The 24,955-nt window shown below is 39.3% G+C and overlaps 2 protein-coding genes across 9 annotated transcripts in view; one reads left to right on the plus strand and one right to left on the minus strand.

Moving 5' to 3' along the window:
* Positions 1 to 24,955, plus strand: part of LOC133383849 (cleavage and polyadenylation specificity factor subunit 6-like) — a 25,678-nt gene continuing 723 nt past the window's right edge. Inside the window, exons 1-6 of one of the 5 annotated variants that reach the window (XM_061625340.1) lie at positions 2 to 136; positions 2,930 to 3,021; positions 4,192 to 4,284; positions 5,556 to 5,687; positions 7,043 to 7,171; positions 20,063 to 20,397. In XM_061625340.1, coding sequence (XP_061481324.1) covers positions 2,942 to 3,021; positions 4,192 to 4,284; positions 5,556 to 5,687; positions 7,043 to 7,171; positions 20,063 to 20,066 — 438 coding nt within the window. In that variant the 5' untranslated portion in view covers positions 2 to 136; positions 2,930 to 2,941 and the 3' untranslated portion in view covers positions 20,067 to 20,397. The other 4 variants (XM_061625339.1, XM_061625336.1, XM_061625338.1 and 1 more) reach the window with 4 other exon arrangements.
* Positions 18,674 to 24,955, minus strand: part of MRPS10 (mitochondrial ribosomal protein S10) — an 8,176-nt gene continuing 1,894 nt past the window's right edge. For 3 of the 4 annotated variants that reach the window (XM_061625333.1, XM_061625332.1, XM_061625335.1), the window contains exons 2-7: positions 22,082 to 22,140; positions 21,913 to 21,985; positions 21,562 to 21,701; positions 20,404 to 20,512; positions 19,944 to 20,033; positions 18,674 to 19,043 (exon numbers count right to left, since the gene is read on the minus strand). In XM_061625333.1, coding sequence (XP_061481317.1) covers positions 18,957 to 19,043; positions 19,944 to 20,033; positions 20,404 to 20,512; positions 21,562 to 21,701; positions 21,913 to 21,985; positions 22,082 to 22,140 — 558 coding nt within the window. In that variant the 3' untranslated portion in view covers positions 18,674 to 18,956. Of the gene's footprint in view, positions 19,044 to 19,943; positions 20,034 to 20,403; positions 20,513 to 21,561; positions 21,702 to 21,912; positions 21,986 to 22,081; positions 22,141 to 22,807; positions 23,994 to 24,955 lie in introns of those variants that run through there. The other variant, XM_061625334.1, reaches the window with a different exon arrangement.

The raw sequence follows: 24,955 nt of genomic DNA on the forward strand, positions 1-24,955 counted from the left end.
CGAGGCGCCATTTTGAAGAGCGTTTTGTTTGTGGGCTGCACCCGAGAGTGTGAAGTTGGTTTTTCTCCTCCCACCCTTGGACGGGGCTGCGACGTCGTTTCTGGCAGCGCCCGGAAGCTTTTGGCAAGCCCGAGCGGTAAGTCCTCCCTCGCTCCAGGGTTTCTATTCTCATGCTCTCTTTCTCGTCTAAAGCATGCAGCAGTTGCCTTGCTGGATCAGGCGAGAAGGTTTTATTCAGTAATCCAGTGTCCTGTGTCCCGCAGTGGGATCGGCCAGATTCCTCTGGAACTGATGCTCACAAAGCGAAAGCAATAGGTCGCCTCTCTTTCAGTACTTGTTCCCGGGCTAGGGTCCTCGGAGGCGCATTGTCTTTGAACATAAGACCACTACCAGCGCGATCCTATACATATACACGATCCTATGTATGTCAGAAGTACTGTTGGATTCAATGAGACTTCCTTCTAAGTAATTGGGTGTGGGAATCGGCCCCACAAGCCTCGGCATGAGCTGCATTGAACTCGGTGGGAGTTATTTTTGAGAAGATATGCGTAAGGTTGCGCTGTATAGACATGTATACAGAGTCTTGTGGCGCCTTTCAAGACTTAAAGTGATCATGGCATAAGCTTTCATGGACTATAGGCCAGGTGCTTGAAGTGTTGTTTGGCGGATGTCAGTTGGCAGGTGTATAGGCACACGTGGGTGTTTGGAGCAGAGAAATGTTAAACCCCAGAAACGCAAAAAAGTAAAGTCTGTGGCAATTCATTTAAAGTTTAAATATATGCAAAGTAAGCACTGTGACCACTTAACAGCAGCAATTGTTGTGTCATTCAAGCCCAAACAAATGGATCAAACTTCACCGTGATGATTTCTTTCACTTGTGAATTGCTTCCCATAAAATATCACAAAGTAATTTAACAATTTTTTGTACATACCTACCTACCATATATTCAAGTGCAGATGAGATTTACAATCTCCGCTTTAAAGGCTTGTTAGAAAAGGAGGGTCTTCAGTAGGTGCAAAAAAATAATAGAAATGATACTTGTCTGATATGTAATGGGAGGGAGTTCCAAAGGTTAGGTGCCATCACACTAAAAGCCCAATTTCTACATTGTATGGAATGGACCTCCTGATGTGGTATCTGCAGGAGGTTCTCTCGTGCAGATTACTGTGGTCAGTTGGCTATTTAAGGGGTTAGATTATTATTATTACATCTTTATTTATACCCCGCCCTTTTTCCAAACTGGAACTCAAGGCGGCTTCCAGATAAAAGTAAGTACATATAATTAAGAACATATAAACATATAAAACATATAAACATATAAAAATCAGCATTAAAACAGAATTAAACTATTAAGATGTTAAAACCAATTAGACATACACTTAAAATACTGCAACCCAGTTTAAGAGCATACAAGTAAAACAATAACATACAGCACCCAATCACTACCCTTAAAGCCTTCAGTTCCAAAGGCCTGCCGGAAGAAAAAAGTATTTAGCTGTCCGCCAAAGGACTGGACAGAGGAGGCCATTCTTGCCTCCCTAGGGAGGGAGTTCCAGAACCTAGGGGCAGCCACTGAAAAGGCCCTGTCTCGTGTCCCCACCAGTTGTGAAGGTGTTGGGATTGCGAGAAGGATCTCTCCTGAAGATCTCAGGGTCCGGGCAGGTTCATATAGGGAGATACGGTCTGACAGATAGCCTGGACCTAAACCATATAGGGCTTTATAGGTCATAACCAGCACTTTGAATTGTGTCCGGAAACAGATTGGCAGCCAGTGGAGCTGTTGCAGCAGGGGAGTTGTATGATTATCCTTTTTGTTAGCTGAATTAGACTAAATAGAACTATCTGAACACAGAGGCTATTGTTTATTTGACTACCAAATGGTGGAAGAAGAGGGAGCCTTTCCCCTCCCTGCTCCGGGGAAGAACTGAGTAGATTGGAGTATAGATTGTTATCATCCCTGTAAGGGGTTTAGCAAGCAGTGGAAAAGTTTAAAGCCTCTTTACTTTGCCTGCAGCGAATTTTTTCAACGTTTACCAGTGATATAGGAAGGAATGGAAATTTTTTACCTTTTGCCCATGCTTGTAAATAAAATAAAAGGATTTTTAAGGTAGCATGCAAGGGAAAAGCTTTCTTTTTCTTTTCAGGAGTGGGAAAAGCTGGGAATCCTAGATTTTTCTTCTAATAAATTATTATTTGTGGCACCACAAAGGGAAAAGGGATTGGGAGGGATGAGGAATAAAAAGCAAACTGGCTCACTTGTTCTTACCTACAGGGGTCCTGTAGTGACCAGCTGGAATAGAAAGATTTCAAGGAGAGGGGTAGCCAAAAGTGGCTGATCTGTCAGCTCAGCTGATGGAGATCCTGCAATCCCATCACTGCTTCTGCTGTGTAGTTTGATATGCAACAAGAAATTTAATTATTCTGTTTTAAACTTCTTTAAACAACAAAAAAATCTTTAGCAAAGCATAAGGCTGCACATTTCCTGACTTTATTATTTCAACACATAATGAATAAACTCCGTTTTCTAATTAATGTATTGTCCACTTGTTTTTCCTTTTCTGCTTTTACTATGATTGTTAATGTCACCAGACATGTGATCAGTGAACTTAAAGGAATGCAGAGAATAATTTATTAACAGAGAGATAAGTGGCTCATGTTTCCCTTTCCCCTGATGGGGGAAATACTATTTTCTGATTTGGTCTTGCCAGTAGTAGTATTTACGCAGCACTCCTTCATGCGTTCATTGAGGGGGATGGTGGTGGAATTGTTCCTGTTGGCCAGTGTAGGGAACCTCCAGCTCATGTGCCTAATCAGACCCACCAGGCCTCAGAGGTTGGCCTGCCAAGCTATTTTCCTGCACATGGTGTCACATTTGGGGGAATTCGATTCTTAAATGTTTAGGCTGAAATGGTTTTTTCCGTCCTCCAGTATTTGTAATAGATGGAAGAAGGAGCCGAAGTCCTAATGGAACAGCCTGAATCTGCCCCAGAAAACATACAAGTGACTGAAACGAAGAAAAAGTAAGACTTAATTCCTAAGTTGCAACAGTTGTTAAATGTAGTTTCTATACTAGCGATGTGAAAGGCTGTAAAAAAAACCTGGAAAAAATCAGAAAACAACCTTTCCCCCCTGAAACCCTTTTTGTTTTGTTTTTCTGAAAAATTGGGGGGAAAGCCGTCCGCCCCATTTTCCCCCCACGTTTTTCCCGGGCCTTTGTCTATACAATGCAAAGTGTTTTATAAAAACAATAGTTTTGTGACACCTTAAAGACTAACTCAAACTTTGATGGACTACAATCCACTTCATCAGATGCATGAAGTGTTATCCTGAGTTACAGGTACGTATATGCATGATGGGGGGGGGAGGAAGGACTGTAAACAGTCATTCCCTCCACACACCCCAAAGTGTGTGTGTATATATATCTATATGTATATATCTGTTTGTATATATAATCTGCAATTCAGAGGAGCCATAGGTCATGTACTTAACATAGTATTACCAGGGTAAGATGAACTGATGAAAGCCTTTGAGTGACATAAATAGTTTACAACTCATGAAACTTTTATTTTCATAGTTTAGAGCTGACATTGAGGGAGAACAAGGTTCTTGTGCCACATCTTGGAGCAGTCAAATTCAATAGGTTAAGCCTTTTTTAGTATAGAAATACTATTAAGGGAAAAGCTTCACCTGTTGACAGTCTGTCTGCCAGAAATCTAACTAGTTGTGTGTGACCCTTGATTTATTTTTGAACTTTTGCCAGATACAAATTTACAATACAACACAAAGTATATGCAAGTTTAATGTGTGTCCTCTTTTGTGAGTGGGAGGGAAGGGCCCAATCTACATCCAGTGTGGACCTGGAAAATGCTTTTGGCATCCCTGAAATGGAAATGGACTGCCTTCAAGTCGATTCTGACTTATGGCAACCCTATGAATACGGTTTTCATGGTAAGCGGTATTCAGAGGTAGTTTCCCATTGCCTTCCTCTGAGGCTGAGAGGCAGTGACTGGCCCAAGGTCACCCAGTGAGCTTCATGGCTGTGTGGGGATTGAACCCTGGTGTCCCAAGTCGTAGCCCAACACCTTAACCACTACACCACACTGGCATCCCTATCCATAGTAATTGGTTGGTAGTTCTTGGAACAAAATCAAATTGGCAGAATTTCATATGTTCTCCTTCCTTGTGTTTAGAGCCCCAAGAGGTCGGGGAAGAGGCCGAGGTGGCAGAGGATATGTTAGAGGGAAAATGCGAGGCAGAGCACTGAATGGCTTTGGACCTATCAGGTAATTCTTGAAATATTTATAGTTCTTGCCTTTTTTTTGCTTTTCTGAGATCATTCTCCTTTTGTAAGACAGCAGTAACAAAATAAAGCCATTTAATGTTGTATGCGTTGATTTCAGAATGCAAACTTCCCAACTAGCAAAGTCTTAATACACAGTTCCAGTTGAAATTGTGATGGTTTTGTGGGCTTAAAGGGATGTACGTGCAAGTCTGTTTTCCATACTGAAATGAATGGAGCAGTTTGTGGGGAACTTTTTGTGCATCAGAGTTCAATTCCTGTAAGAAATCTCACAGTCTTATGTAGCAATAGGGATGAGACGGGATTTATTCTTGTGGCTTCCAACAGCTTCTCTATTTTCTTTCTCCTTTTGGTGATTTGGGTTGTGCATTACAATAGTATTCAAATATTAATGGGCAAAAAGGCAAAACGTTCTTCTCCCATAATATCCTGCTTGTTTGAAGTTACTGGCTTCCTGTGGTGCTTTAATACTAGGAAAAATACAGTGCCATGAAAAATTTATATATAAAATATAACTGTACCGCCTTCAAGTCGATTCCAACTTATGGCGACCCTATGAATAGGGTTTTCATGAGGCTGAGAGGCAGTGACTGGCACAAGGTCACCCAGTGAGCTTCATGGCTATGTGGGGATTCGAACCCTGGTCTCCTTTGTACAAGATTCTTTGGGGGGTAGATGTGTTTGTGCAAATGTTACAACAAGGGGTGTTACTCAGTGGTAGAGCCTCTGCTTTGCATGCAGTCGGTCCCAGTTTCAATCCCTGGCATCTCCAGGTAGGGCTGGGAAAGACTCCCTGCTTAAAACTCTGGAGAGCTGCTGCCAGCCAGTCGAGAGCAGGAGTAGCCAAAATGGTGTCCCTCAGATGTCACTGGACTACAGCTCCCGTCATCCCTGACCATTGGCTATGCTAGCTGGGGCTGATGGGAGCTGGAGTCCAAAGGCGTTTGGAGAGCACCTTGTTGGCTACCCTGATGTAGACTGTGTTGAGCTAGATTGACCAGTGATCTGGCTCAGTGTCAGTCAGCGTCCTGTGATGATCTTGGCTACAGCTCGTGGTTAGAACTTAACCACGAACCTGGGTCAAGCCTTGGCATAGCTCAGCCTAGTGCAGGAGCAAAAAGGACCAGGGAGGAGCAGAGTGGCTGCAAGCTCCAGAAGCCTGTGTCCTTGCAAACCTGGCCTTTGCCTCTTTATTAGCTCTGCTGAGTTGTTGGTCACTTTTAGACTGGTGCTGAAAAGCTTTTGTTTTTGTAGGCGTGGCGTGGGAAGAATGCGCCCATATCCAGATGCAAGAGGTAGAAGAGGAATGCGAGAGGGACTGCTCTTCCCACCATCTGTGCCCAGGAGAGAAATGATGGGAGTGCCATTTCTGCCACCCCCACCACGGTTAGTACAGAGGATGCCAATGCAAATCTAGGCTTCTGGGCTCCTGCCGGGAGGAAGGGCAGGATAAATATATATATATATATATATATATATATATATATATCAAATAATAAATAAAATCAATTTAAAAGCAGTGACTGTCGTTTTGGATAGGTGAGGGCTGTGGTCTGGGTTGATTCACCCAGCCATGTGTTTATCATGCAGTTTAAATCAGTTGCCCAATCCACAGAACCCAGTATAAGTTAGGAGTGTGGTCACCCTCCCTCTCTCCCTCCCAAGAACGATATACCAAATAGTTAAGGTTATAATATGAATTGATGTGTGCATCAGATGCATGTAATTGTGTTTCCCATCTTTGGAAACTTATTTCTGTTGGAAAAAATCTTTTTTTGACAGACACAGTCTCTGTGCAAAAGTCTGGTATGTGTCTCCCTCCCTTTGTAAAAATTAAAAATACATACATTTGAGGAAATGTTGAACAGAATTAGCTGCGTGAGGGTCCACAAAAAAACAAAAGGTTTTTGAGAGATGGAGATGCTAAGGGATCTGTTATGGGGATTTTCCACTAAAGAGGCAGCACTACAATTGGTGCTTCTTGGAATCTCAGTTATGCAAACAAAACAGCCTGGGCTGGATATGACTCAGTGTCAGGAGTGCCTCTTAGGAAAGAATGGGGATGCAGAATTTACCTTAGGAAAGCTGAGTCCTGATCAGATAGTTAAATTCTATTACTATGAGCTGCTGAGTTTGACCAAGTGCTGCTATGCATATTTTGAGGAGAAGGTGCCTCCAGTTGTTGAACATTTTTAGAAATTCTTGCAAATTTTTATTCAGTGATACTGAACACACACACCCATCTGAAGGGTAGAGAAATCCTTCAAAATAATACTTCCCCCAAATCTGGAGGGCTATATACCTCTCCAAGTTTTGGGGAAATCAGCACTCTTTACTTCCTACCCCATCCCCAAGATCTGTGTTCAGTGGATTTTGTTTTTCAGCAGATTTTGGAGCGGAGAAATTGGCTTAGGTAAAGATTAATCATGGAAGAGATTGTTGATATGCTTTTAAAATTTGAAAGAATGCTATCCTATCGTGGTAGTGATGGATTTAACAGAATTAATGGATTTTACAGAATTAACCCAAGGGTTCTTTTCTCCCAATACAATTGAGTATGAATTCACAATATGTTTTTAAATTTCCACAGGACAATTGTACTTCTGTCCCTAATTCTGACTACAATACAATAAAATAAAAATAAAAGCCCTGTGTAAATCAGGGCAGCAAAACTAACAGTATATTATATATATCTGGGTTAGTAGTTGTACGATGATAGTCAGCTGGGCCTCTCTCTCCAGCTATGGGCTTCCCCCTCCACCTCTTCCTCCCCCACCACCTGGACCAATGAGTTTCAGAGGCAGACCACCTCCCCTCAGAGCCAGAGGAATGCCGACATGGCCCCGGGGACATTTTCCACCTCCAAGAAGGTAAGAATATTTCTTTGCTTTCCCTTTTTTCAGTTCATTTTACTTCACATGTAAATAATTTTCTGTAATAACATGTAAAACTTAAGTAAACTTTAGTATTCAAAACAAAGCTTGTCAAGTAGACTTTTTTTTAAAAGAAACCCAGAACATATTGTTAGCATAATACTTAACCACCTTGGAAGCCTTTTACATATATGCATGTCGGAAGTGTACTCCAGATCGTAATGTGGTATATTAAATGTGGTTTTTTTAAAAAGTAACTCTTTTGAGAAGGAGAAAAAAAACATTATGATTTTATCCCTTTATACAGCTTTCCCAATGGACCCGGTGCACCAGCCCCTCCGCCACCTAGGCGGGGCCAGAGATGGCCTGGGCTGCCAGGTGGCAGATACTATTAAAGAGGCTTATTTAAATTCAGTAACAGGGATGCTTGCTTCTTACCTTAAGACCATTTGAAATGGCTGGACTAAGAATTTCCTGTAAAGCATTAAAGATGGCAAAGAAAACTAATAGAATACTGACATCCCATATTTTTCCAGCAGCCCTTATGCACCAAGTTGGTAAAAGCCATATATTTTTAAACATACCCTAAAGACCTGTGACTCCTTGGACACTTTCAAGCATATCCTTTCAAAGTCTGGAATTTGTAGACACTGACATCTGCACGCTAAAATTAAAAAGAAACTTATTTTAACAATGGGTCAAGCTTATAACTTAATGTTCATACTTTATATAATTAAATTATGTGCAGCTTTTTTTAGCATACATCTTGATCTGTTCCAGCAACATTTATTTGTTTATTCTAAATCATGTGAACTCTTGTTTCAAATGCACGTACATGTGGTAACAGTGAATGCAGCAAGATGGTTCATACTCGAGAGGTGCTACTGTTCATATCATACGGGAAAATGTAACCAATGAACAAAATGTAATGGATAAAACAAGCTGTGGATGCTAATTTAAGAAAGAGAAATCTTATAAATAACATAAGTTCGTGGGCTTTGTTTACATTTTTAAGTATTGTTCCTAATACATAGCTTGACATTGGTGTTTAAATTTTTAGGAGTATACATTAATGTAATAGCTAAATAAAGTACATATCTAAATATTTGACCTATTGTATAATTACAGCTAGTGATGTTGTCTACAACATAAAAGAAAGGGATATGTTAAAATCTGCAGCGTGCATATTGTTTTAAATTATAGCTTTCTGTACATTACATAGCCACTTTAGATTTCATTTTGTTGTGCACTGGGAAAACGTAACAAAAAGTGGAACGTGTAAACCTTGCGTTGCTTGTTAAAATGACATAAAATTGTAAAATTCTGAAACAGTGCTGTTTAATGTCAAGGATGATCACAGTTGGTAAATCATTTTAATTTTAATACATTTTGTGTTCTTCTGTGCTGAGGGCTGAATAGAAGCATTTTTAAAAAACCAGTCTGGTGCAGTTGGGGCTTTTTAACTTAAATGAGTTCCTAAAATGGGTCCAAAGTCTCCAAGCAAAGTAAAATAAAATGAAGAAAAGCAATAAATTGAGGTATGAAAGACCATATAGATGTGTATATTCAACTCTTACACTTGGCTTCCAATTAATAGTTACAAAATGTATTAACTTGAGCCTTGGTTTAAAAAAGATAAAAAATAAGAATTAGGTTAGTATTTGTTTGGAACCTTGATATCCTCAATTCATAATGAAAGCTAATATTTAACTTCCACATCTTCCTCTTGAAAAGTGACAATTTTCTATTGTGTATAATGTGATGTTGGAGTAGACATACTCAGTACTATTCATTTGGTTAAAACTTTATACTGAAACATTTTTTTGTGTATATTCTTTATGTGAGCTTAAAAGCATATTAATTGCAACTTTTTAAAAAAAGCTGTTACATTGCTTAATAGTTCATCTAATGTTGCCCAATGGTGAAAGAATGATGCTATTGTTATCTTCTGAAGGGTAACATAGTCACCCTTTGAGGCCAGTGGGAGATGGCATGCAGACCTTTGGGAGAGCTTTCATCAAGGCCTTATTTGAGGTGAGAGAGTATTTAAAAATTTTCCCCACTCACTTTTTTCCCTTAAGCGAAGTGCACGTTCATCAGTTGTGTCTAAAGTGTGCACATGCACAACACACACAGCCTTGATACTGTTGCATTTGGGACATTAGAGGCCAATGTACACAGTTGCCTCCTAGTGGAACCCAGTCATCTCAATGGACTCATCAGGTTCAGTTCCAGAAACCAGGCTGCGAAGCACATGGTGGTGGGTCAACCAGGCAGGCGTCTAACAAATTCATGAAGCTGGCTTGTATACAGATCTTTACTGAAAAGTTACTGCCAGAAACCATCTTGTGGATGAGAGTGTCTGTGTGAATCAGACTTCTTTTGTACGTAGCTGCAATGCATGACAAATGACAACGCTAAACTCTTCTCTCTTTTTACATTATCTGTATTTGGATCTGTACATAGTATATATTTTTCTTTTGTGATGAAACCACTTTTTTGTTTGTAAACCGCTTAGAGGTTTTATTTACAATTAAGTGGTATACAAATTGTTAAATAAAATAAATAAATGAAGGACTTTGAATAATATTTGAACATACAAAGCTGTGCTTTCACTGAGTCGGAGCATTGGTCCATCTAGTCCACACACATACAAAAACACACACACGGGCCAAGTTTGAAAGGTGGGTGGGACCGTCCATCCATCAGTCAATCGCCTGACATCACAATGATGGCTGTGTTATGGAAATATGTATATATATGCAGAGATATTCAGCGGTGTGGGTTGCATGTGCCAGTGTATGTATTCACCATAGAAGCAGGCTTTTCCCTGCATTTAGATCACTGAGACTTAAGGCTTAGTAAAATAAGGAAAGCTACTTTATTTATAGAAATACATAGTAGACAGGAAAGGCATACCTAGTTCTAGCTAACTAAGTTGGAGGTGCAATGTCCAGATTTGGGTATTACCCTCATGGCTCAAGAGAGAGAGCAAAGACACAGATGTCTCCTCTCTCCTCAGACAATCAAAGCAGATGATGGAGGGGCAGGTCAGCTTTCCTGAGCATATCAGTTTACAACAGAAGGAAGTTAGGTAGAGAAGAGCACAGGTAAAGGTAGGCAGGCCTAGACGGCTGGAGGACCTTAACTCTACCTTCCTTCTGGAATACAAAGAAAAGAACCCAAACAGGAGTTGCTCTTGCCCCACTTCCAGCGTTCTGGTGGCCTGTTTTCCTCCTACTTGTTTTGAAATTAAACCATGTGGGTACAAGCCCTGATGATCAGCTGATGGTTGGGACTTCAAAGCTCCACACGCAGCTCTGTGTAAGCCCTGATGATCTGCTGATTGCCCAGGCTTGCAAAGGGCTGTTCACTGGGCTTTGCAGGTATGTGCAAACCCTCTTTTGATACACGTGTCTTTACCTACCCCACACCTGACATTAGATGTCGGGTGTAGGGTAGGTGAGTGTGGCTTTACCCAAGCAGCCTTGTAGTTTTCTCACCACTCCTCTAACCCAGTAATGTCTATTCTGATTGACCATAGATCTTTAAGGTCATCCCTAGGTTTGCTTGCTGGGATCCCTGTAACTTGGTGCTCCCAGAGATTAAACCGGACCTTCTGCTTGCAAATAACACTGAGTATGATCTATTACCATATTAGAGGATCCACATGTCCTGATTTCCCCCTTGGGTTTAACTAGTATTTGCTGCTGTCTATTTAATGTGTTTGAAATTAGTATGTTCAGTCTTCTGTATTGTTCTACCAACTACTGACAAAATGTGAGTATGAGAGTATTGAAGTACTGCTAGGCTGCCTTGGCAATGGTCATTAAATCAGTACTATCCTGAACATTTAACAGTAGGAGGATATTGCTGAATTTTTTCTATGGGTGTGAAGAGAAAACAAACCCAAATGTAAGAGATAATGCAAATACTTTAGAGCTCTAATACAGCAATTAACCTACATGATGGGCAGAGCAATCCTAAGAAGTAAGGTAGCAATGTGGCCCATCTACTGCCACATCCCACGTCCTGCTGGTTCATTGGGGGGGGGGGAGTTTGCAAGACACAAATGTTTGTATGGAATGAGAATTAGTTGTCCTGTCTAGTATATTAAGGTTGCTGCAGCCATCTGAATTGTGTAAAAGCAAATTACTCTGAAGGAAGATTTCAAGCCTACTGTTAAGGTAATGCTTTGTTTTCTTATCAGCTCCCCCTTAAAAAAAAAAGCTGTAACTATGAAAATTTCTAGCCTGCCTTTTGCATTTCTGTGGGGAACAACCATTGCAGATATAAGCTAAATTCTGAACAGCCTGCAAAGTGGCGCATATCTCTGGGATGCTCATTTCACATGGTGCAGCTGTTTTAACTTTTCCCTCATTTTGAAAATAAAAACCCTGCTTTCACTGATTTGTAACTCAGCTGGCAGAAGAGCTAATGTGTTATGCCTGAATAAATAAACTGTAATAATGCTCCAAAAGAAAATGGAAGAATGGAAACATGGTTCTAACATTTGTAACGCATGCCTCCATTATTGACTGAGCAAGAACAACCTGCTGAGCTCTACTCCCTTAACTTGAGGTCCTCAGTGGGCATTGTTGCCTAGTAGGTGGTGGTCAAAGGCTGACACTAGGGATGATCGAGCAAGGATAAGGGCAACAAGTGCTGCCTCATCCACACTATGTGTTGAATCCAGACTATGTGCTGAAATCCTATACAAACCTGGGAATAAGGCATATTAAAAACATACTTGTATTTGAACACAGCTTATAATCATCAGCTTCATTCAGGTACCTATTTGGACCACCGATATTAATTTATATGTTTAAATGAGGGTTGATGGAATATTACTATTAACGTCAGCTGGCAGTTGTTTTAAAAAATTTTTGTCTTTCTGTTATTTTCACAAATAATTTTTATTAAAAAAAATCAAAACAACCTTATTTTTGACTAAATATGTAGGATTGTGCTGTAAGAATGTGGGTCCTTTTGAAATCATTGGGACTTAGTCATTACTAAGTTCAGCTAACTTATACTAGAACCCTACACCTATCTATTCAGGAGCAAGTCCTTCTGAATTCATATAGGATTGTAGCCTTAGTCTGGATCCAATTCCATATTATTTCTCTTCCTGGTACTGTGCTTGATTGTGCTTGAATTGTGAGAAACTTTTGTAACCTGCTTTAAGAGCCCCTTGGCCTATTTATAATACCTGTAGAGTACGCATTGTAAAAAACATAGTATTTTTGGTTTGCTTCTATAATTTAAGAAAGTCTCACTTTTTCCCATAGTATACAGGGGTGGATATAAATTTATTTATTAGAAATAGTTTAATGCTGCTTTGAGTGAAAGGTAGCCTATAACAAAAATAAACAAAATAGAAAATTACTAACAGATACAAAGCCAGCAGATAAATATTGTAAAGAGTAATGTACCGGGGATATTTAGGAAGTCAAATGCATGCCGAAAAAGACTATTCTTTGATGGCTTGCTACAGCTGTGCAAAGAGAGGGTCCGGGTGTATTGGGTCTCCCTCGCAAGGGAGACTGTGAGCCTAGGCATAACCATAGAGAGGAGTACATAGCCATACTTACTTCTTTTAGTTATATTTCAGAAGTTCAAAGGAGTTAATCTTCATTCCAAAGATGCATTTCAGATACATGGTTTATGGAGAAAGCAATTTATCATTTGACACTTCCTAGCAGTACCAACCTTTCAGTTGGATAGAGCAGCCTTCTCTAACTTGATCTGTTCCCCCGCCCCGCCCTGCCCCAGATAGGTTTTGGCTGTTAACACTTGTGGGGAACCTTTGGCTCTCCAGATGTTGCTGAGCTACAGTTCCCACCAGCCCCAGCAAGCATGGCCAATGGCCAGGGATAATGGGAGTTGTATTTCAGCAACATCTGGAGGGCCAAATTTCCCCACATCTGGTGAGCCAAATTTCCCCACACCTGGCTTACAACTTCCATTTGTTTCAATACATTTTGGACTACAACTCCCATCAGTCCCAGCCAGAATGCATCTCCAGTAGGGGTTAGAAAGTGGTCTCTCTTCCCTCCCTTCTTTGTTATGTGCCTTCAAGTTGATTTCAACTTATGGCAACCCTATGAATCAGTGACCTCCAATAGCATCTGTTCTAACACAGTCATAGTATTCAGAGCAGGTTACGATAGTAAAAATACCATAATCCATAATAAAATAGTATAAAAACAGACTTATTAAATAAAAAGTCCTAGGTGAGATTAAGTTACTTTATTTTCATCAGTAGGAAGAAAATCAAGGGTTGAAGTGAAAGCAGTTGCTTCTTATCACAGAGAGTTTCTTTTTATCTTCTGTGTGAGTTGTAGTCCTGTTAGTGGGCTTTGCAAAGGTATAGAATGGCCAGTGTATTCTTACCTTGGCTGCAGTCAGAAAGTTTTATGAATGATACGCAAGCATGGATGTGATACGTTGTCCCAGGTGTTGTCCCAGCCACCCAGAGTTCAGCAAGATCCTGCTTCTGTTATTAGGATGAATACTGGTAGATCTCCCAGCTCTGGTGTGCTTAAATTGTTTGTATTAATTTCAGTGGGGCCTATGCAGAGAAACTTCCTGCTGGATTACTCCCCTTGTTAATCTCTGTAAGCACATTTAACTCAAATGTCTAGTAGTGAACATTTCACAAGCCTTGACAGAAACACAGTAGACAAATCTTTATTATTCAATTTGCGTCCCATCTTTCTTCCCAAAGGGAACCCAGTCTTTGAAAGTCTTTCAAAGTAGCCTGATCTTGATTCCAAAGGGGAGAAGGGATGCAGGGAGTAAAAGTTCAGGAATGTGTCTGTTGCAATAAATGTCATTCCAGAATCAACTAACTTTAAAGGAGAAAAGTAAATAAATACCTAAGCACTGTGATTTTTGTGTGATGGTAGTGTTTACAATGTCTATATATGATACATAAACACTGCAACTTTCTTAGTGGGAGAGTAAATGTCTCAGATGAATTGCATGTCATTCTTTCATGCTGCTCTCATGGGTTTTCAGTCTCCCAAATAGGCCCTGACCAGACTCTGACCCAATTAGCTTCAGCAAGGTAGCTTCATTATATACTCTGGGGCTAATCTATTGCTTTTCTGAGTATCTAGACTAATTCATCCAGCTACTCCTAGTTTTAGATAGTACATACAGTCCAGTATGCATAAACCCATTGAAAACAATCAGCTATTGTTCAAGGGAACAATATGCTCTTGTCTATGGCCCCATTTATTTCAGTGGGCATTATCCAGGAGGAACTCCCAGTGCATTGTGTCCTGCACTGTTTTCGCAAGCAGCTTATTGCAGATGGTTTGCTGTGGTCCAAAGGAGCTCCTGTAAAAGTTATTTGGCCGGCTTACGTTGCCCTAGCACAGAGCTTACTGCTGCAAAATCATATGGAGGTTTTTAGGTAATTGTCTGGTTGAAGTCATCCACATGGGTTGGAGTAACAGTAATCCCACCAATAAAGAAATATGTGCATGTGTTTCTTTGGTGTAGTTTCTTTAGGCTGAAACTACATGGGCAACTCTCATTACATTTTTTTATTGGCCAGGCATTCATTTGCCTGACTGGTAGGATCATTTACTAACCAATCCCTCTATCAGGCATCCTTTTTGTTTTCTACCAGAGTAGAAACCTCTTTATAGTTACACCTTTGCTGTATCCTAGCTACCTGCAGTCTAGTTGCTAAGAGACAGATTATACTCAGGAAAGCTTTAGCTATTTGTGATTTTCTTCCCTTTGAGAAGACAACTTTATTGAAATACTGTTTCAATAAACTATTCAAATGTTGTTCAGTGCACTAGTGAAAAAGCAGATTTCCTGTGCTAAAGACAAAAAGGGCAGAGATGCTGACTTTATGCTGGTGAAGTACAGTTATCAACATTGTCTGTTTCTTGTATCTAAAAAACTGGAATGAACTGTTTATCTACCTGCAATGAAAAAACTTGGTGACACTCTCAGTGCAGTGTTTATACAGAAATCAGTCTATGTTCAACAAAGCTTACTCATAGGTAAGTATGCACAGGATTGTAAGCTGAGTATCTTTTCCAGGAATGGACTATACTGTGAGGTTATAGAGACAGTACTGGATTTGGTTCCTAAAAGAACAGAAACGAAGCGTCTTCCCTAATCTGTAAAACAAGAATAGTAATGTTCATATGGCTGCTGGACAATTAAGATCAGGAAAAATTTGCAGATTAAAGTGTTAAATGATTAATTAATTATAGAAAATTAATTATGGGAGAAACAGATTGCCTTGTGCCCCAGTTAGAAATATTTCTGTAGGCTGTTGTTTTCTAAACATCCTGTGGTTATTAGTAAGCTCTGTGTAGGAGATTAGCATCTGTTCAGGGTTGCCCTAATTAAGACAAGCTCTTTCGGCACAGCTTGGTGTTGCACTTCCTCTTTAGCAAAAAGAAAAAAAAATATAAGAGAAAAATCAGTTTAAGATTATTGTTCCAGCAGCATTTCACAGTGCCAATTTCTTAACCAAAATTCTGCAGGAGTGGCTGACATGGATAAGAATGAACAGCAATGTAGGAAAGTCATAAACCCTGCAAAATCATCCTTGGGTGGGTGAAATATGAAGATCTCAGTCTCCATGCTAGTTAGCTCTTCTATACCGCTAACACACCCACACCCACTTTCCTTTTTAAAAGTAACTAAGACCTATGAAGTATCTAACTACGTATTATTAAGTACTTTGGCATTTATTGTACATTAAGCAACAGGTTAGTAAGATTAATTTCTCAACTGTTACAGTTATTGCCCATTTGGTAATGAAAGTAATTAAGATGAAAATAACTAAAGGCTGTGGTTAGAGTAACTTTGCTTAGAAGTACCTTTGTACTGAAATAGACAGGAAGATTTTCTTAAGTCTAAGCAACAACCATGTTCCTTTTTTTTTTTTTACAATAATTTTATTCAAATTTTCATAAAACATAGAAAACAAAATCATAAAACATTCAAAGACAAAAAACAAAACAAAACAAAAATGATTAAACAAAAAAAAATAAAATGTTGACTTCCCATTTGTCACATATCAAATCAGTTATAGGTCTACAATATATAACAATCCTGTCTCTTAAATCATATTATAAAATCACTTTCCTCCAGTAGTTATCTTAATTAATCATCAAATCTCATAAACATTACTTTATTCTTTCCACAAAAAGTCAAAGAGAGGTTTCAATTCTTTAAGAAATATATCTATCAATTTTTCTCCAAATAAACATGTCAATTAATCCATCTCGTTAATAATTATAATAATCTTATTGTCATAACCATAGTCCAAATAAACATTTCGATTAATCCATCTCATCAGAATCTGTTAGGTCCAATAATTTCAATAGCCATTATTCCATTATCCCTATTAGTTCCATCTTCCATCTTCAATAGTCCTGTTAAGTCCAGTAATTTCAGTGTCCAATCTTCCATTATCAGTAGTCCATAATAATCTTGCTGTTGTAGCCATAGTCATATAATAAGAGTCTGATGGGAATTTCCTCTATCCCAAATATTTTCTTGCCATCCATTCTGAATAAGTTGCTGAAATACTGTTGTAAAGTCATATCTGTGTTCTTCTTTTTTACAAAATGCACTGGCTCATCTCTTAAGAGTTTTTCCATTGTCACATGGCTGCAGTTAATTCCATAGATTTTCTCTATATCAAGCTCCATCACATCATTCCAGTCCAGAAGATTATCCAAGCCATTGATAACTTTATCTCTAATATCTTCATTAATTTCTTCAGAGATAACGTTAAATTCCAAACAGTAGATTTTATTTCTAAAATCCATAAACTCCAGATCTTTTTCCAATTCCACATTTGTTCCAATCTCCAGGGCTTGTATCTTCCCTTTATTTTTTCTTTTCTCATCTCTGATCTCATTCTCCTCTCTCACAGGATCCCCTATTTCTTTACACTCCTGCGTCATTTTGCTCAGTTCAATTTTCAGCTCCTTACTACCCTGTCGCAGGGTTTGTTTCGTTATCTCAATCTCATCCATTATTTTCTGAAACATACTTCCAGATTCTCAGCCACTTTCTTGATTGCCATTTTTAAAACCACGAAAACAAAGCAAAACAAAAATAAAGAAGAACCACTTCTTATTTCAGCAACAATTGGGTTAATATTCCAGGCTTGATGACATCACAGTATAAACAGAGCAACCTGCCTTATCTCTCTATGTTCAAGAATGCAAAACAAATTTAGTTCCCAGCATCAAAACAGTTAGTGGCGTCGTGAAGAAGCAGATTCGTCAAAATAAAATAGACCAAAAAGAGAATAGTCCCAGACAATATAATATTCCTCGGAATAGAAATCAGGAATAGAAATCCCTCTTCTGTTTATTATCTTTAGAATGCACTTCCAGGACAGCTTTTTGCGACAGAAACAGAGATAAGCTGTTAATTTAGTGAATAACAGAGAAGAGCTATATCTCACCCAGAAGTTGTCCAAAGCCGATCAATCTGACAAATCTCCTTTTGCTGCAACAATTTAAACCAAGTAAAAAAAATAATAGAAAGAAGGGTGCTTGCCTGTTAGTCCGTTCTCTCTTTAAAGAAAAGATAAACGTATCGCTTAAGCAGATAGAGCTTGTTAGGAAGTCCGTCCGGCATTGTTGGCTGGACCTTATCTCATAAATTAATGAAATCCAGTCCTCCCAACAAAAACAGGCTTTGAGGTTGATCTCTACGTTTCTCCCTGCCCGGGAGAAATTTCATCAGTCAAAAAAAAAAAATGTTCTGACTGATTTATATCTGAATAAGCTTCTTTTGAGGCGGGAGCCCGTCCCAAAAGCAGGCACAAGCGAAGTCACCCTTCCCGGAAGTCGCAACAACCATGTTCCTAAAAGGATTGCTGCCTTTACTTACTCATCTGAGATTAAGCCCCACTGAACTCTGAGTAGACACATATGGGATTTCATTATAAGTCTAAAGTTGCCCAGAGTTTTTGTAGAAAGGAGGATTTGTATGATTGTTTAAAAATTAACAACCTGCTTAAGGCTGTTTTGTGTATCGTAGTGCATGTCCACAGCTAGTTTTGTAAGCTATGAGTTCTTGCTATAAATGCAGTGAGTATACATCAGTGTCACAAGAAGAGAGATGACAGCTTCTGGAGTGGAGGGGAACTCAAGGCAAACGTGGTCTTTGCTTAACTGGGTATTTGGCACCATGGATATGTGTCACCACGTGTCTGTCCTCCACTAAGTGATGTCTCCTTTACCTTCAGTTTATCACAGCATGATATACAGGGCACAGTGACTCTTATAAGATCCCTATTGTGAACAAAATGTTGTTAACACCATTTTCAGAAACTCTAGAAAGAGGTTCTACTTATTAATAGATTGCAGATTGTTACAAATTTGACAGTACCCTAAGAGCCTCCTTATACAAACCTATTGAAGCAAGTATTTTAAACGTGTCAAATTACATGAATATTGGTGATTACAAGCAACAGTTTGGGAACATATTTTAAACTTTCATGTATAGTACTAGTTTATTTTAACCTGTTCAAGCATATCATAATACAAAAACAAATGATGGCAACACCACTTCTGTCAAACATCTGTTCTCAGTCTCTTCTCAGATGAGCTGTCTTTTGAGAAATAAAATTACAGCTGTTTGGTCAAGAAACAAGCCCATTAAAAACTAGCCTGTTACAGTTTCAGAATTTAGTGTAGATCTCTTTAACACAATGACAATGTTACAATTAATTTCTATTTATAAAGGCTTGGGGGGTGGGGATCTTCAGACTAGGCATTTATGATTTACTTGCTGATTCTTCTACTTGAGGTAGCGTGTCCCAAACAGGTGTCTGAATATGTTCAGGAAGGCTTTCTAATCTGGTCTAAAAAGAAAGTATATAAAGTGGGGTCAAAAATGCACTTTTACACTAGTTCATAAGTTTCCTACCTTTTCTGGGATACTAACTTAATACAAATCTTACTCCTAAAATCCACCACGGTTGCCACTTACTCCATTTGGTGAAATAGCTATTGACTTGTGGTAAATTGGTGCTTTACTTCTATTTTTTAAAAAAATATTGTTTAAATAAAATTCTATTATATATGTAACCAGTTCAAAAAAGTGTCCACCCTCCACCCTTAATCACAGATTAACCCTTGGGTTCTATATGGTGCAAATGCACTTTGACATCTACAATTCTCAACTATCTCAAGAGGTTATGAGGCTTCTTTCTTTGGAGAGGCACCTTTCTGAAATGGATGATTTTACTTCAAAGCACTCAACATCTGAAAGATGATTCAATTATTACGATGTGGACTCTTATTTTAAATAAAAATGAGTTGTGGTTCTAAACACAATTATTCCAAAACTGGTTTCAATTTTTGGTTCAACGTGGCTTTGCAAATAAACTTTTTCTGCAGTAAAAATTGTGAAATCAAAATAAAGGTTGTAGAAACCTATAATTAGGACGTGGAGTTAAGATATAGCCTAACTGATTTTATACCTGATTTCCATGCACTACTTAATGAAAACATGTTAGCTTTCTCACTAATTCTATCAAATAATTTAAAATGTATATTTGTCTACCCTCAAAAATGAAGGGTAGTTTTTTTGGGTCATGTGGCAAAAATGTTAACGTCCACCGCAATTTTGGCAAGTATGAAAAAACTGTTGGACGCTGCTGGTCTACAAAGTGGAAAAAATCCTTTTTTGTTTGATTAATTCTAAAGCTAAGAATCAGACACATTTGTACTACAGTAGCAAGAACAAACTCAGCTAATACCTTTTTTACTTCCATAGCAACCCCTTCAGGTAAGTTTCGTTGAATGTATTCCAAGTAAACATTGGCTGTGCTGCCAGTTAAATGCTTTAACTGAAACAAAAACAGTGTTTATTTTTCAGATAACATTTAATGGCACATGTCCTTATGAAAGAATCTACGCCATGCAGGGAAAGTACCACAAAAACTATAGGCCATCTTTGCCTTACTAAGGGATTGTGCAGTTTCTGCAGCCCTGCTTGGACTCATGTAATTATTCATTTCTACAATGGCCAAAACCTTAAAGGCTTGAATATGGCTCACAGGAGATTCACCACCTATCCCATTTAACGTTTTAGACAGAAGTGTGTATGCACATGTATACACTGAAAGAGGGTACTACTGTTGTTCTCTTCAGAATTAAAAACATCTGTTTACCACAAACACATTTCTCAGTTATTTGAACATGCAGCTCTGCACTCACCTCTATATAGCGGTAATGTGTCCTCATTTCGTACTGAACTCTGTGCTTCTTGAAAATGTGCACTGATTTTAGAAGTGTGAATCGTTCTATCTTCCTTGGAGGCTCTTCTCTAAGAGATAGAGTGGTTTTCATGGAATTATTTGCCATTTTAGTACATCCACTTATTATTGAAATTATAGCCATTGATGGGTTTCAATAATGGAAGGAGAACAGACTGAACTTGAGCCTCCAGGTGGGATCCTAGGTTTGTTTTTTGACTTTGTGGCTGTATGCTAAGAGATACACATAATCTAAGTATAATGAATCATAGAACTGGGCAACGGAAAATCCCATTAAAACTAATACCAAAATTCTTGTCAACTTCAAGAACTTTCACAATTTACATGTGATAGCCAAATTGTATTTTTTTAAAGAAAACACTAAAAACATGTTGGTAAAGCTGCCAGTTGTAGTTATACTTTTGAGTAAATATGCACAGGATAAACCCAAGGTGACCTCTGTCTTCAAGAACATTAAACTACTGTTCAGTAAAGAGGTTTCGTAACAGCAACAGCCAAATGATTTTGTATATCTAGCATGTAAATTTGCAAGCAAGAGTCTTGCATGGTTCATTTAGCCCTGAGCAAATATCTTAAGAGTCTCAGTTTCAAAGTTAGAATCAATGAGAACAAATGGTCTGTTCTGTCTATAGCTCACATAAAGTTGTTCATTACTAAATTTATATCCCACCTTCGTTCCAGTTAGCTCAAGTTGGTGTGCATGGTTCTGCCCTTCACATTACATCTTCATAACAACCCTGTGGGGTAGTTAAGTTGAGGGAAGATGATTGGCCCAAGGTCACCCAGTGACCCTTGTGGGTGAGTGTGGATTTTGCACCCAGGTCTCTCAGACCCTAGTCTAACACTAACCACTGCACCACATTGGCCCTCAAAATTAAATGAGTTTGATATCTTGGGATTCTTTCTGATCAGGGAGATGGTTTCTAGTGTGCTTTGTGTGTTCTCTTATTTTTGGAATGCCAATGGAACTACTAGATTTTGAAGCATAGATGCAATTCTACTAGTCTTTTAGTAATTATCCAACCATAGCACGCTTTGGCAATTTTGAGAATGAGATTCTAGAATTACTGAGTTAACTACAAAGGTCAACAATACATACACTTTTTCAAGGGTGAGACCAAGTTCTTTAGCAGCAAGCACCATGAAATACTCATAACTATCCAACACAACTCTGTCATGACCTTTCACCAAAACAGTCAGTCTCCTATATAGTGTGTCTGGCTCATCAGAAACAGATACCTGGGTGTGAAAGTGATGAGAGATAAGCAAAGCAGCATTCATATTTTAAAGATTGACATTAGCCTCAATACATGGTTCGTTAAGGTCTTATTTTAAAGTATTCAGTCCAAATTAACATGTTTAAAGCCATACCAATATATACCAAGACTCCAGAGGTTAGATATTTTGAAACATTTGCTTAGTTACTGGAAAAATACAAGTTCAGACATACCAGAGGGTTCACCTTGGGCTGTTGAATATCAGTATGGGCTCCTGAAAACTGAAACCATATCAAGTGATTGCTTCTGCAATGGGAAAAAGGGGTGTGTGTGTGATATTTTAATGACAGTTGCAATAAATGAAAAGTATTTTAAGCATTTGGCTGTAAGTGGTAAACTTACTGAAGAAAGCTACATTGCTTTAGTGGAATTCTTCTTGTTAAAAGGAAATTCTCTGGCCCCTAGGAAAGTAAGAGTGACAGTTCATATGTTAAGATAGCAATGTTGATACATTACTGGTCAGGCACTGCGACTTTCCAGATTTATTTAGTCAAATAAGAATATAATGCCCAGAGGCTCCCCATCTAAAAAACACAAGATAAAAGTGGACAGTTGGTGAGAAAGAGGAAACTTTATATATTAACATTATACATACAAACAGCAGTAGACATCTTCAAGCTGCCTGTTCAGTTGATTTTAGAATCTTCACATATTTATTGATTTATAATATTTATATCCCACCTTTCCTCCAAGGAGCTCAAGGTGGTGTACATGTTTCTCTTCCCCCTCAATTTTATCACAACAACCCTGTGAGGTAGGTTAGGCTGAGAGATAGTGACTGGCCCAAGGTCACCCTGCCAGCTTCCCGGCTGAGTGGGGATTTGAGCTCTGGTCTTTCAGGTTACTAGTCCAATGCTCTAACCACTCCACTCCACTGGCTGTCATATTTTTTAACTCTACCATAAGTGGGTCTCCTATACACATTTCCCTTTCCCATAGCATTTCCAGTCATCTCATGTGGAAGAAGGCCTTCAGGTTCATACATCCAATTTGCCTCGTGAGTGCAGGATTTCCCACCCAATGCCTCCTGGCTCCTTTTGGGATTCCTTGCATCAGCAAATTCAGTACCTGCAGCAATGGAAGCAGCAAAGGACAGTGATCTAATAGCGGAGGGGGAAAAACAGCATTGTTATTTCCCTTGCCAGGCAGCAATGACATAGAACCATTTTTGTCCCATGCTGTTGTATGAGATGCATACAACAATCCTTAAGCAGCCACCAGTATTTTATTTTTTATTGTTAAATTTATATCCCTCCTAAAGGGAACCCCATAAGGTTTGTCACTGTGGTTCTGGGGCACTTCTAAAAGATGTGTGGCAACCAAATCCAGCATGTACAACTTTTTCCAGCATGAAGAAAGTCACTGGGAAAGCCTCTTGAAATTTTGCCTGATAGAAGAATGATAAAGACAGTGATGACCTACTAAAAAAAAAAGTGGCAAGTCTGCTCCCTCTGCAGTTTTTAATGGCTATTACTATCTTTGGTGTATTATTTTTTATTTGAAACCATTATATACTGCTTAATCATTTGAATTTCTAAGTGATGTACATAAAAAGCCATACAGAAAACAAAACCATCATTAAAAACAAACACTATCTTAAAATGCCTGTCTAGTCTCAGTTGCTCTAATAAGAATGTTTTAGTCACGTGCCTGGACTTCAACAAGAGAGTGCCTGTCTAGTCTCAGTTGGGAGGGAGTTCCACAGGCTGGGGCCCACTACACTGAAACAGCTTTTAATCATTAAAGGCTATGCAAGACCACCAACAGAAATTCCCACAAAGACTATGTCAACTGGGATGAATTGCTACACTCTACCCAAAAGGGATCATTCTTTTACTACCTTTTAAGGAATAGATCATTGATTTTTACATTGTTAATAACTCCAACAACACAGGCTTATAAAATTTTCATTTGCAAGTCTCAGTTGGAAAACTATATGCATTAAGTAATTTTGTTACGTGCCTTCAAGTCGATTATGACTTATGGTGACCCTATGCATCAGTGACCTCCAAGAGCAGTTGTTATGAACCACCCTGTTCAGATCTGTGGCTTCCTTTATGGAATCAATCCATCTCTTGTTTGGCCTTCCTCTTTTTCTACTCCCTTCTGTTTTTCCCACCATCTACCTGTGTGAGTTTCTGCAAGACCTGCTCCCTGCATTTCTGGCTGTTTTCCACCTGGCCTGGAAGGGCGGGGCCCTGTCTCTCTCCAGCTACAAAAGCAGCAACTGCTGAAGGGGCCAGAGACCATCTACCTGTGTGAGTTTCTGCAAGACCTGCTCCCTGCATTTCTGGCTGATTTCCACCTGGCCTGGAAGGGCGGGGCCCTGTCTCTCTCCAGCTACAAAAGCAGCAACTGCTGAAGAGGCCAGAGACCATCTACCTGTGTGAGTTTCTGCAAGACCTGCTCCCTGCATTTCTGGCTGATTTCCACCTGGCCTGGAAGGGCGGGGCCCTGTCTCTCTCCAGCTACAAAAGCAGCAACTGCTGAAGGGGCCAGAGACCATCTACCTGTGTGAGTTTCTGCAAGACCTGCTCCCTGCATTTCTGGCTGATTTCCACCTGGCCTGGAAGGGTGGGGCCCTGTCTCTCTCCAGCTACAAAAGCAGCAAGTGCTGAAGGGGCCAGAGACCATCTACCTGTGTGAGTTTCTGCAAGACCTGCTCCCTGCATTTCTGGCTGATTTCCACCTGGCCTGGAAGGGCGGGGCCCTGTCTCTCTCCAGCTACAAAAGCAGCAACTGCTGAAGGGGCCAGAGACCGTGTGTGTGTATGTGTGCGTGAACCTGCTGCTCGGGATGTCTATAGACTACTGGGGTTTTGTTTAGTATTATATGCTATATTTTACTCTATGTTATATTTTAGTCTATGTACGCCGCCTAGAGTGGCCGTTAATTCGGCCAGATAGGCGGCCTAGAAATAAAATTTTATTATTATTATTATTATTATTATTATTGTCTTTTCTAGTGAATCCTGTCTTCTTCTTATGTGTTCAAAGTACGATAACCTCAGTTTCATCATTATATCTTCTAGTAACAGTTCTGGTTGGGTTCTAACACCCAATTATTTGTCTTTTTTGCAGTCGATGGTATGCACAAAGCTCTCCTCCAACACCACATTTCAAATGAGTTGATTTTTCTATTATCTGCCTTTTTCACTTTCACATCCATACACAGAGATCGGGACTACCAGGGTCTGAATGATACTGAGTTTACTGT

The sequence above is a fragment of the Rhineura floridana genome, chromosome 4 (assembly GCF_030035675.1).
Source record: "Rhineura floridana isolate rRhiFlo1 chromosome 4, rRhiFlo1.hap2, whole genome shotgun sequence".
Classification (NCBI taxonomy): Eukaryota; Metazoa; Chordata; class Lepidosauria; order Squamata; family Rhineuridae; genus Rhineura; species Rhineura floridana.